The sequence below is a fragment of the Nerophis lumbriciformis genome, linkage group LG01, assembly GCF_033978685.3.
Source record: "Nerophis lumbriciformis linkage group LG01, RoL_Nlum_v2.1, whole genome shotgun sequence".
Lineage (NCBI taxonomy): Eukaryota > Metazoa > Chordata > Actinopteri > Syngnathiformes > Syngnathidae > Nerophis > Nerophis lumbriciformis.
The window spans coordinates 17314735-17328949 of NC_084548.2; the positions used below are offsets into that span (position 1 = coordinate 17314735).

Sequence of the window (14215 nt, forward strand, 5' to 3'; positions counted from 1 at the left end):
ACAAGTTTTGGCATTCAATTTGTGACACTTTGGTGGTAAAACATAGTTGCATTTACCCAAGGACACAACATATGACCATTTCTCAATCAATTAGGTTTTTGTGTGGGTTTTAAAAGCTTCTTTCATTGCCAGCCGTTCTATTTATCTTTTTACTGTTCAAACATGATTCAATGTCAAATACACTTAACGTTTAAAACTTTGCAAAAAGGGGCAGTTTCAGCAGACTGAGAAATTATTTCACTGCAAGAAAAATGCCAGAAAATAGAAACAATGTAATATATAAAGTGCAACCGGAAAGCATTCACAGCGCTTCACTTTTTCCCGCATTTTGTTTTGTTACAGCCTTATTTCAAAATGGAATTCAATTCAAATTTGTCCTTCCAAGTTCTACAGAAAAAGTGAAGCGCTTTGATTACTTTCTGGATGCACTTACCGTATTTTTCGGACTATAAGTCGCAGTTTTTTTCATAGTTTGGCCGGGGGTGCGACTTATACTCAGGAGCGACTTATGTGTGAAATTATTAACACATTACCGTAAAATATCAAATAATATTATTTAGCTCATTCATTTCCCGCATTTTGTTTTGTTACAGCCTTATTTCAAAATGGAATTCAATTCAAATTTGTCCTTCCAAGTTCTACAGAAAAAGTGAAGCGCTTTGATTACTTTCTGGATGCACTTACCGTATTTTTCGGACTATAAGTCGCAGTTTTTTTCATAGTTTGGCCGGGGGTGCGACTTATACTCAGGAGCGACTTATGTGTGAAATTATTAACACATTACCGTAAAATATCAAATAATATTATTTAGCTCATTCACGTAAGAGACTAGACGTACAAGATTTCATGGGATTTAGCGATTAGGAGTGAGAGAATTTTTGGTAAACGTATAACATGTTCTATATGTTATAGTTATTTGAATGACTCTTACCATAATATGTTACGTTAACATACCAGGCACGTTCTCAGTTGGTTATTTATGCCTCATATAACGTACACTTATTCAGCCTGTTGTTCACTATTCTTTATTTATTTCAAATTGCCTTTCAAATGTCTATTCTTGGTGTTGGGTTTTATCAAATAAATTTCCCCCAAAAATGCGACTTATACATGTTTTTTCCCTTATTTATTATGCATTTTCGGCAGGTGCGACTTATACTCCGGTGCGACTTATACTCCGAAAAATACGGTACATAAAGAGAAACAAACAGCAGCTTTGTTATTATATTACATGAGGTTCCTATAAAATATAATAGTCATTTTAGTGCTATCGTCATTACACCCTGAATACAATTACAATATGCGACCAGTTCACATTATTAAATGAAGCATATTCATTCTGCTGTTATGTAGCAAAAAACAGCTATATAATGAGCAGTTCACTTGACGATACCGTTTTTTATTTTATTTTACACAAATACATTTTGTATTTATCTTTCAGAGCTTTCTTATGTTGTTGCAATGCAACATGTCCATGAGTTGAATGCAGCGGGGTCAAGTGTTCAATGAACGGCAGAGCAACACATATGATTATGCTCTTATTGCTCATCATCATTTTGAACACAAAACAACACAACAAAAGAGAAAACGACAAAGATACCAGTACATCATAATTGCTTAACCCCTTTAAAAGAAAAACATTGTTATTAGATGATCAAGTGTTACGCATGGCTGAACTACACATGAACTAATTGGTTGCTGCTCTTGTCTATGGAGGGGGTGTTATTAACAAGCTAAACAGGCAACCATAAAGCCCTAAAACCTTCTTATCTGTATGGTTCTTAATAAACAAGCCATGGATACGTTGCTCCCTGAAGTATGTAATGAAGAAAACCGCAGAGAAGGAATAAATAGAAGGTGTTATTAAAGACCATGTAGTTTACTCACTATGAGCTACTGTATTCAACATACTGTATTTTTCGGAGTATAAGTCGCACCGGAGTATAAGTCGCACCTGCCGAAAACGCATAATAAAGAAGGAACAAAACATATACAGTGCCCTCCAAAAGTATTGGAACAGTGAGGCCAGTTCCTTTATTTTTGTTGTAGACTGAAAACATTTGGGTTAGACGTCAAAAGATGAACATGAGACAAGAGATCAACATTTCAGCTTTAATTTCCAGGTATTTACATTTGGATCTGATACACAACGTAGAAGATAGCATTATTTGTAATGGAACACAACATTTTTAGGTGAGCAAAAGTATTGGAACATATAAACTTAAAATAGATTAAAGTGAATAAGACTTAATATTTAGTTGCGAATTCTTTGCTTTTAATAAGTGCATCAAGCCTGTGAGCCATTGACATCACCAAACTTTTGCATTCTTCTTTTGTGATGCTTTTCCAGGCTTTCACCGCAGCCTCCTTCAGATGTTGTTTGTGTTGGGGGGTAACTCCCTTCAGTCTCCTCTACAGCAGGTAAAATGCATGCTATATTGGGTTTAAGTCTGGAGACTGACTTGGCCAGTCTAAAACCTTCCACTTCTTGCCCCTTATCAACTCCTTTGTTGTTTTGGTCGTTATCTTGCTGTATGATGAAGGATCTCTCAATCAGTTTGGTTGCATTTTTCTTTAAATTATCAGACAAAATGTTTCTGTAGACTTCTGAGTTCATTTTGCTGCTGCCATCATGTGTACATCATCAATGAAGATGACATCCCAGAAGAAGCCATGCAAGCCCAAGCCATGACATTATGTTTCACAGACGAGTTTGTATGTTTGGGATTATGAGCAGATCCTTTCTTTCTCTAAATGTTCGCCTTTCCATCACTTTGGAAGAAGTTCATCTTTGTCTCATCAGTCCCATAAAACTTTTTCGCAGAATTTTTGAGGCTCATCTCTGTACCTTTTGGCAAATTCCAGCCTGGCCTTCCTGTTCTTCTTGCTAATGAGTGGTTTGCATCTTCTGGTGTAGCCTCTGTACTTCTGTCCATGAAGTATTCTGCCAACATTAGATTGTGATATCTTCACTCCTGCCCTCTGGAGGTTGTTGCTGATGTCACTAACAGTTGTTCTTTATAGCTCTCACAATGTTTCTGTCATCAACTGCTGATGTTTTCCTTGGTCTACCTGTTCCACGTCTGTTGCTTAGTACACCAGTGGGTTCTTTCTTCTTCAGGACATTCCGAATGGTTGCACTGGCTATGGCCAATGTTTGTGCAATGGCTCTGATTGATTGTCCATCTTCTCTCAGATTCACAATTGCTTCTTTTTCACCCATAGACAGCTCTCTGGTTTTCATGTTGGTTCCACCTCTAAATGCAGTCTGCACAGGCAAAACCTATCCTACCCAATCTGAAACTGAGCTCAGACATTCAGTGCTATTTATTGTTTGAATAATCAATGTAATTTGGAGACACCTGGGCAACAAAACACACCTGTCAGTCACATGTTCCAATACTTTTGCTCTCCTGAAAAATGTGTAGGTTCAAACAAAAGGTGCTATCTTTTAAGTTGTGTATCAGATCCAGATGTAAATACCTGGAAATGAAAGCTGAAATGTTGATCTCTTGTCCCATATTCATATTTTGATGTCAAACCCAAATGTTTTCAGTCTACAACAAAAATAAACAAATTGGACTCACTGTTCCAATACTTTTGGAGGGCACTGTATAAGTCGCTCTGGAGCCCGGCCAAACTATGAAAAAAACTGCGACTTATAGTCCGAAAAATACGGTATACAGTGAAGCCTAAAATGAATCAAAACACAAACTAAATTTTGAGCGAGAGTCAAGTGATTAGTTGTTGAATGAGTGTAATGGAAATACTTTAAAAAGCTTTGCTGGTAATATTATGAAAAAAATGTGCCATAATCATAGCGATTTTTTTTAAATTACTCAGCGTCATCTCCAACCTTATAGAACAGGGGTCGGGAACCTTTTTGGTTGAGAGAGCCATGAAAGCCAAATATTTTAAAATGTATTTCCGTGGGAGCCATATAATATTTTTTAACACTGAATACACCTAAATGTGTGCATTTTTAAGTAAGACCAACATTTTTAGAGTATACCAAGTCTCTTATTCTTTTTAATAACATTGTTATTCTGAAGGTAACCAATAATAAATAAAATACTTCTTACAATGAATGCGACTTCTTGAACAGGTGCGGTAGGAAATGGATGGATGGATTAAAATGCATGAGAATGTTTTATATTTTGAACGTTATTTTTAACACCGTGATTACCAGCGGAATTATCCATTACTTATCGTGTTAAGCAATGTCAGCTAAGATTTATCTGAGAGCCAGATGCAGTCATCAAAAGAGCCACATCTGGCTCGAGGGCCTTAGGTTCACTACCCCTGTTATAGTACAACATGGAGAAAATGTGAAGACATTTTTATACCACTTCTGCTACTACTGATGATAATAATAATAATAATAATAATAATAATAATAATAATAATAATAATAATAATAATAGTGTGTGTGTGACAATCATTGGTACTCTAACTTTAACTTTAATAATAATAATAATAATAATAATAATAATAATAATACTGATAATAATAACATTGTAATGACTATTTATAAACACCTTTCAAAACCACCAATATACTTTTATAGTAAACTGCTGTCAAAGCATACTTCTGAATTTAGATTAATCATGATTAGTCACAGGTTATCAATCGCTTGCATAATTAAAATGTATTTTTAAAAAAGAGCCCAATATTTGGACACAAATGTATTTTTATTGTCAGAATGTCACATAGGAACATGTTTTAAACGTATTACTTCAATGCACGCCAGTTATTTGTGCCGCCTTTCAGATAAACCAAGGTGAAGGAGCAGCTGCGGTCAAAATAAACGGCGTGATTAATCTGGGTAATGTATATTGATTAGTGCAATTCATTTTTGTGGGATTAATCACATGAGTTAGCTTGTTATTTTTGACAGCCCTATTAAAAACATAAGGTATGAAGTACTAGGGAGAAAACAAAATGACAGTAATGATACGCAATGGGCTGTTAAACCAAATACTAAAATATGTTTTTGAAGATGCACTTTTGCCAATTTTGCGGCATTCTAAAATAAAAACTAGAAAAGCACATGGGAGACCTGTGTCACAACAGTAAAGAATAATTTGAAAAAATCCTGAATCCAGACCGTGATCCGGATCACCTCTAAGATTTAATCAGTTGTTCCTTATCCTATTTCTGACATTTCCTGAACGCGTAATCAAAAGACGCCTATAACTTTATGAGCAATATTGCTCATTAAGTGTCTGTATTGAGACAGCCATAATTCCTTTTTGTACAAACCCCGTTTCCATATGAGTTGGGAAATTGTGTTAGATGTAAATATAAACGGAATACAATGATTTGCAAATCATTTTCAATCCATATTCAGTTGAATATGCTACAAAAACAACATATTTGATGTTCAAAGTGTTAAACTTTTTTTTTTTTGCAAATAATCATTAACTTTAGAATTTGATGCCAGCAACACGTGACAAAGAAGTTGGGAAAGGTGGCAATAAATACTGATAAAGTTGAGGAATGCTCATCAAACACTTATTTGGAACATCCCACAGGTGAACAGGCAAATTGGGAACAGGTGGGTGCCATGATTGGGTATAAAAGTAGATTCCATGAAATGCTCAGTCATTCACAAACAAGGATGGGGCGAGGGTCACCACTTTGTCTGCAAATGTGTGAGCAAATTGTTGAACAGTTTAAGAAAAAACTTTCTCAAGCAGCTATTGCAAGGAATTTAGGGATTTCGCCATCTACGGTCCGTAATATCATCAAAGGGTTCAGAGAATCTGGAGAAATCACTGCATGTAAGCAGCTAAGCCCGTGACCTTCGATCCCTCAAGTTGTACTGCATCAACAAGCGACATCAGTGTGTAAAGGATATCACCACATGGGCTCAGGAACACTTCAGAAACCCACTGTCAGTAACTACAGTCGGTCGCTACATCTGAAAGTGCAAGTTAAAACTCTCCTATGCAAGGCGAAATATGTTTATCAACAACACCCAAAAAAACCGTCGGCTTTGCTGGGCCTGAGCTCATCTAAGATGGACTGATATAAAGTGGAAAAGTGACGAGTCCACATTTCAAATTGTTTTTGGAAACTGTGGACATCGTGTCCTCCGGACCAACGAGGAAAAGAACCATCCGGATTGTTATAGGCGCAAGGTTTAAAAGCCAGCATCTGTGATGGTATGGGGGTGTATTAGTGCCCAAGACATGGGTAACTTACACATCTGTGAAGGCGCCATTAATGCTGAAAGGTAAATACAGGTTTTGGAGCAACAAATGTTGCCATCCAAGCAACGGTACCATGGACGCCCCTGCTTATTTCAGCAAGACAATGCCAAGCCACGTGTTACATCAATGTGGCTTCATAGTAAAAGAGTGCGGGTACTAGACTGGCCTGCCTGTAGTCCAGACCTGTCTCCCATTGAAAATGTGTGGCGCATTATGAAGCCTAAAATACCACAACGGAGACCCCCGGACTGTTGAACAACTTAAGCTGTACATCAAGCAAGAATGGGAAAGAATCCACCTGAGAAGCTTAAAAAATGTGTCTCCTCAGTTCCCAAACGTTTACTGAGTGTTGTTAAAAGGAAAGGCCATGTAACACAGTGGTGAACATGCCCTTTCCCAACTACTTTGGCACGTGTTGCAGCCATAAAATTCTAAGTTAATTATTATTTTCCAAAAAAAAAAAAAGTTTATGAGTTTGAACATCAAATATCTTGTCTTTGTAGTGCATTCAATTGAATATGGGTTGAAAAGGATTTGAAAATCATTGTATTCCGTTTATATTTACATCCAACACAATTTCCCAACTCATCAAATCAAATCAAATCAAATCAACTTTATTTATAAAGCACATTTAAAATTTACCACAGGGGTAGCCACAGTGCTCATATGGAAACGGGGTTTGTAAATGTATGTTTTTTCACAACTACTTTGTTTTTTTACCATCTTATAGTGTCATGTCCATGCTAAAAAGTGCACATGTGACAAATACACATTTTACTTGTCCAGAATGAAGGATGGTTACTTTTCTGTATTGCCAAACTTTTTTATGAAAATGTGCAATTTTTCAGTACTTTTCTTTACTTTTGTTGCAATAACTCATACTTGCCAAACTTCCCGAATTTTCCGGGAGACTCCCGAAATTCATCGCCTCTCTCGAAAACCTCCCCACACATATTCTCCCGAAAATCTCCCGATTTTCAGCCGGAGCTGGAGGCCACGCCCCCTCCAGCTCCATGCGGACCCGAGTGAGGACAGCCTTTTTTCACGACGGGAGGACAACAGGATGACAAGAACTAAATAATCCAGACTAGACATAAATTGTATTATTATGTTTATCTTACCTAAAAATAAATATATTTATTAATGAGAAGAAAAAAAAAACGAAATACATTTTTACTATATTTTGCTAAAAACATCAAAATTAATTGTATTTTTATTTGTATTTTTTTCTGACTCCTTATTACATCCAGCCATAGAATTATACATTAAAATAAACATATTTGAAATAATTAATTTTAAATTATCATAATATTTCATTTAAAATGACCATATTTAATTATTAAAATAATTGCTTGTTTATCAACAACTTTAGCATTTTATTCATTATATTTTGAAGCTCTCAGAAGCCAAGTTATGTTATATTCCTTAATATTTATTTATGTAAGTTTGAAGTATCTATTATCTAAACACAGTTTTGTTTGCATATTTTCAGGATGTATATATATATATATATATATATATATATATATATATATATGTATGAAATACTTGTCTTGGTGAATTCTAGCTGCCAATATACTCCTCCCCTCTTAACCATGCCCCCAACCACGCCCCCCGCCCTCCACCTCCCGAAATCGGAGGTCTCAAGGTTGGCAAGTATGCAATAACTCAACAACATTCAGAGTGATTCATTTGAAGTAATTAGTCTGCTACATTCAGAGACAAAAAAAACAAGGAAAGGTGTCCACTTACCCCCCCAACTCTTTCAAAATAGGCCCCCGCACTCCCAAAGTGGATGAGCTGCTCGTTGAAGAACCAGGTGAACTTGAGGTCCAGCGTGGGGTCGTGGTACACCTGGCATGGCAGCACAATGCTCTCTCCCACGGTCACGTCCAGATGACCAGCCGGACTTGTGATCACAGTCGACTCTGCGAGCACGGAGCAGTGGTTTAGAAAAGTGCTTCATAAGCTATTTTTCTTTCATTCATGGTTGACATAGTTTTTTATTGCATGGCTGTATTTTCTGTATGAATATAAATCTTTCTACCTCAGCTTGCTTACTTTTTCGTCTTTATGCTTCATAAACATGTGACCAGAACTGCAAAAACATGCCACCTTTTAAACAAAATACAAGTCTTTTTTTTTTTCTTTCAGTCCTGTCCCAGATAGTCAGCCAACTCAGAATAAATTACACTTGGTCTGCCAGTGAGCAAATATTGCATCTCTTATGCGAGTTGTATAAATGGAAGGATGTTGCTATGTGTCACTGCTGCAGTGGTGTAGGAAAACAAACTCTGAATTCTATAATGTGGTTGCATTTCACTTTTGGCACTTCAACATAATCTTTCGCATGTCTCACATGTCATTGAACAGCCAGGAGATAACACAGCAAAGGCCGAGAGTCCAGTCCGCGGTGCATGTCATAAGCGTCTAATAGACAATGGAGTCAATGCAGCATGTCAGGGGGAGTAAAGGTCTATATTCAGCTCTGTCAAAACAAGGCAGGTTGTTTATCTCAGAGCGGCTAAGGAGAGCTGGCTGGTTGTGGCAGGGCATTCTAGGTGAGTCCGTGGAAAGTTTCAGACCTAGATGCAAAATGAGAGCAACTTTCTGTCCCTGATAGCAGAGCTGCCACACAAATTTCCTGTTATGACTGCGGGGGAAATCACAAATTGGCTCCCTTATTCACAACATACAGTATTCCTCTGCACTTGATAATCCTCATTCGATACAGTCCTGTTTTCGCAACACAGAACAGACATTTTTTGTAACCTGGATTTTAATAATTCCATCAGAATTTGCATAGAAATTGCTGCAAATGGCGCGGTCACGCCTCAGTCTGCTCATTCTGACCAAGTGGCGCCTAAACGCTATGTTTGCAGTTTAATTTCTCATTTGAGATGAACGCAGAGCTGACATGAACTCCTGATGCAATCACAAGAATGATTTACAACCTGGAAGCAGTGGATATTGGATAATGGAGTTAACTAGAATTAACCAAACAGTAAGATGGAGCTGAATATCCAAAAAGATGAAATTATTCAAGTTAATTAGTTGCATTGAGCCCTTTATTCATGTGGTGTGTGGCATCAAAACATGTTTTATTATATGTGATAAGGTTTTCTTTGGACACAACCCATGATGAATATTTTATGAGGTGACATAAAACAATATTTATTAAACAACTTCACTGTATATTATTAAGGGCCACACAGAAAATAAACATTTTAAATTTGGCTTAATCTTGATTAATCAAAGCAATTACATAATTCAAATTAACCTTACAAAAAGACACCAATAATTTGTCACAAACGCAATTTTATTGTCAGACTGTCATACACAATCATTGTTTAAATGTTTTACTAGAATGTACCGTATTTTCCGAACTATAAACCACAATAATTTCCCCCAAGCTTTGAACCCTGCGGCTTATGAAATGGTGCGGCTAATATATGGATTTTCCTTTGCTAACGGCCATGATTGTTTTGTATTCAACAAATACTTTTCATATTACACGACACAGACACTGAAAAGGGTGGACATTCCTGCAGTCAGCATGCCAACTGCACGCTCCCTCAAAACTTGTGACATCGGTGGCATTGTGCTGTGTGATAAAAATGCACATTTCAGACTGGTCATTTATTGTGGGCAGCCTAAGGCACACCTGCGCAATAATCATGCTGTTTAATCAGCATCTGGATATGCCACATCTGTGAGGTGGAATGGTATACCATGGCAAAGAAGAAATGCTCACTAACACAGGTTTAAGCAGATTTAAGAACAATATTTGAGAGGAACAGGTATTTAGTGTGTATAGTAAACATTTTACATCTTTGAGTTCAATTCATGAAAAATGCGAGCAAAAGCAAAAGTGTTTATATTTTTGTTCAGTGTATATACTGTATATTAGGGCAGTCAAAGTGAACTACAAACCCCGTTTCCATATGAGTTGAGAAATTGTGTTAGATGTAAATATAAACGGAATGCAATTATTTGCAAATCCTTTTCAACCCATAGTCAGTTGAATAGACTGCAAAGACAACATATTTGATGTTCAAACTCATAAACTTAATTTTTATTTTTTGCAAATAGTAATTAACTTAGAATTTCATAGCTGCAACACGTGCCAAAGTAGTTGGGAAAGGGCATGTTCACCACTGTGTTACATGGCCTTTCCTTTTAACAACACTCAGTAAACGTTTGGGAACTGAGGAGACACTTTTTTAAATCCTCTCAGGTGGAATTCTTTCCCATTCTTGCTTGATGTACAGCTTAAGTTGTTCAACAGTCCGTTGTGGTATTTTAGGCTTCATAATGTGCCACACATTTTCAATGGGAGACAGGTCTGGACTACAGGCAGGCCAGTCTAGTACCCGCACTCTTTTACTATGAAGCCATGTTGATGTAACACGTGGCTTGGCATTGTCTTGCTGAAATAAGCAGGGGCGTCCATGGTAACGGTGCTTGGATGGCAACATATGTTGCTCCAAAACCTGTATGTACCTTTCAGCATTAATGGTGCCTTCACAGATGTGTAAGTTACCCATGTCTTGGGCACTAATACACCCCCATACCATCACAGATACTGGCTTTTCAACTTTGCGCCTATAACAATCCGGATGGTTCTTTTCCTCTTTGGTCCGGAGGACACGACGTCCACAGTTTCCAAAAACAATTTGAAATGTGGACTCGTCAGACCACAGAACACTTTTCCACTTTTTATCAGTCCATCTTAGATGAGCTCAGGCCCAGCGAAGCCGACGGCGTTTCTGGGTGTTGTTGATAAACATTTTTTTGCCTTGCATAGGGGAGTTTTAACTTGCACTTACAGATGTAGCGACCAACTGTAGTTACTGACAGTGGGTTTCTGAAGTGTTCCTGAGCCCATGTGGTGATATCCTTTACACACTGATGTCACTTGTTGATGCAGTACAGCCTGAGGGATCGAAGGTCACGGGCTTAGCTGCTTACGTGCAGTGATTTCTCCAGATTCTCTGAACCCTTTGATGATATTACGGACCGTAGATGGTGAAATCCCTAAATTCCTTGCAATAGCTGGTTGAGAAAGGTTTTTCTTAAACTGTTCAACAATTTGCTCACGCATTTGTTGACAAAGTGGTGACCCTCGCCCCATCCTTGTTTGCGAATGACTGAGCATTTAATGGAATCTACTTTTATACCCAATCATGGCACCCACCTGTTCACCTGTGGGATGTTCCAAATAAGTGTTTGATGAGCATTCCTCACCTTTATCAGTATTTATTGCCACCTTTCCCAACTACTTTGGCACGTGTTGCAGCCATGAAATTCTAAGTTGATTATTATTTGAAAAAAAAAAAAAAGTTTATCAGTTTGAACATCAAATATGTTGTCTTTGTAGTGCATTCAACTGAATATGGGTTGAAAATGATTTGCAAATCATTGTATTCCGTTTATATTTACATCTAACACAATTTCCCAACTCATATGGAAACAGGGTTTGTATAAGTTTCAATAACTGCACCATTATTTTTAAGTGTTACATTTCCGTGTTTAGATTACAGTTAAAGTGCATTGATTACACAATGGCATAAAAGTTAAACAGAATTGAAAGACGGTAGGCAGGAAGTCGAAATGGGACTTTTTTTTTTAATGCAAACAGTGGGTCCGACATCAAAACATGCCAAGACACCTTCTCAAACGCTACCCTACACATCCGGTTTAACTACATTGAAAAGAAAAAAACGTTTTACATTACAGTCATGCTTTTTCAAATATGTTTTGTAATGTTAGTCTGTGATATTTGCACCGAAAGAAATGCTAGTACATCAGTTAAGGATGGGTATGGGGGAGTACATGGGGGATGCGGTCTGGCTGTCTGATATATTGTGTAAATTATGTTATAAAATGTTCTCGTGAGTCCTCAATTACAAAAAGATTAGCAGGCTTGATATTACATTTTATTAATCAATACAGAAGATTAAAGGGGCCGTTTGCAACATTTACAGATGCTTAGAGGGCGCCAACTTTCCAATGTATTTTACACAGTATATTCTTCTCATACTTAATGACGTAAATATGTACACACGTAACACATGCACGCGTATTAGCTTTAGATGTTTTTAGCTAATAATAGCAATATGGACAGTATACGTATATTCTATCACAACAACAACATAACTGGAAATTGTTGGTTGCTTCTCTTGGACTGCTTTTGTTTGCGTGCACGTGCTTTCTGTGTGTACGTGTTGACGAGACCATGTGAGTGACAGTCGTATACAGCAATTGTTTTATTTGGGCCGGTAAAAATGGTTCATTACATAAACTTTGTAATTGTGAAAACTATAGACAATCGTCAAACAAATGTGTTCTGTTAAAACAGTGGAGCTCATCCTCTGACTACAAGAGCTCCTAAAGCAAAAAAATTGAATTCTGTATTTCTACAAAATACAAAACCTGGCAAGACACCAACACACTGTAGGCCATTTTTATTTATTTATTTATTTCATTAAAAGCGTCTTTGTGCTTTTTAAAATTGAGCTGCTTTTTAAATTGAGCTGCTTTAAAAGCATAATGTTTAAAACACATTTTATTAAAGCAAATGAATTGTCCATTCATGGTAATACAACTTGAAAATGATCTGTCTAGGATACACTTATTAATGATGAAAAATTACATCTATCTGTGATTAATTTTGAGTTAACTATAAACAAAATGCGATTAATCACAATTAAATATTTTAACCATTTAACAGCTGCAATACATACATCTATTCGAATCGCGATTCCCACGTTGTGCGATTCAGAATAGATTCTCATTTTTAATTTTTTTTAAATGTTTTATTATTTTTAAATTTTAAATTTATATGTTTGTTTTTTGTTTTTTTTAATTAATCAATCCGACAAAACAATACACAGCAATACCATAACAATGCAATCCAATTCCAAAACCAAACCCGACCCAGCAACACTCAGAACTGCAATAAACAGAGCAATTGAGAGGAGACACAAACACGACACAGAACAAACCAAAAGTAGAGAAACAAAAATGAATATTATCAACAACAGTATCAATATTAGTTACAATTTCAACATAGCAGTGATTAAAAATCCCTCATTGACATTATCATTAGGCATTTAGAAAAAAAAAAAAAAAGAACAATAGTGTCACAGTGGCTTACACTTGCATCGTATCTCATAAGCTTGACAACACACTGTGTCCAATATTTTCACGAAGATAAAATAAGTCATATTTTTGGTTCATTTAATAGTTAAAACAAATTTACATTATTGCAAATCAGTTGATAAAACATTGTCCTTTACAATTATAAAAGCTATTTAGAAAATCTACTACTCTGCTTGCATGTCAGCAGACTGGGGTAGATCCTGCCGAAATCCTATGTATTGAATGAATAGAGAATCGTTTTGAATCGGGAAAAAAATCGTTTTTGAATCGAGAATCGTGTTGAATTGAAAAAAAAAAAAAAAATTTGAATCGAATCGTGACCCCAAGAATCAATATTGAATCGAATCGTGGGACACCCAAAGATTCACAGCCCTAATACATACATACAAAAAATAATATATATATATTTATATGCATACATATATATATATATATATATATATATATATATATATATATATATATATATATATATATATATATATATATATATATATATATATATACACATATATATATATATATATATATATATATATATATATATATATATATATATATATATATATATATATATATATATACATATACTTTTTTTTTCTTTCTATTTTTTGTCACCCTGTCCTCCAAAAGCCAAGTGAAAAGCACAGAAGAGCACGATGCTAATTCTACCAAGCTGTTGTTGACGCGGCCACCGATGCCAGGAAAACCTTACCATTACGATCATAGTGAAGTGAAGTTAATTATATTTATATAGCGCTTTTCTCTAGTGACTCAAAGCGCTTTACATAGTGAAACCCATTATCTAAGTTCCATTTAAACCGGTGGATCATAAA

The 14215-nt window shown here is 36.1% G+C and overlaps 1 protein-coding gene across 3 annotated transcripts in view; it reads right to left on the minus strand.

The window, feature by feature from the left end:
• Positions 1-14215, minus strand: part of cntn3a.1 (contactin 3a, tandem duplicate 1) — a 228057-nt gene that overhangs the window by 29950 nt on the left and 183892 nt on the right. For all 3 annotated transcript variants that reach the window (XR_009816915.1, XR_009816916.1, XM_061976479.1), the window contains exon 13: positions 7968-8143. Coding sequence is in view for 1 of the 3 variants with exons in the window: in XM_061976479.1 (XP_061832463.1) it covers positions 7968-8143 (176 nt within the window). In the remaining 2 variants the exon portion in view is untranslated. The remainder of the gene's footprint in view (positions 1-7967; positions 8144-14215) is intronic.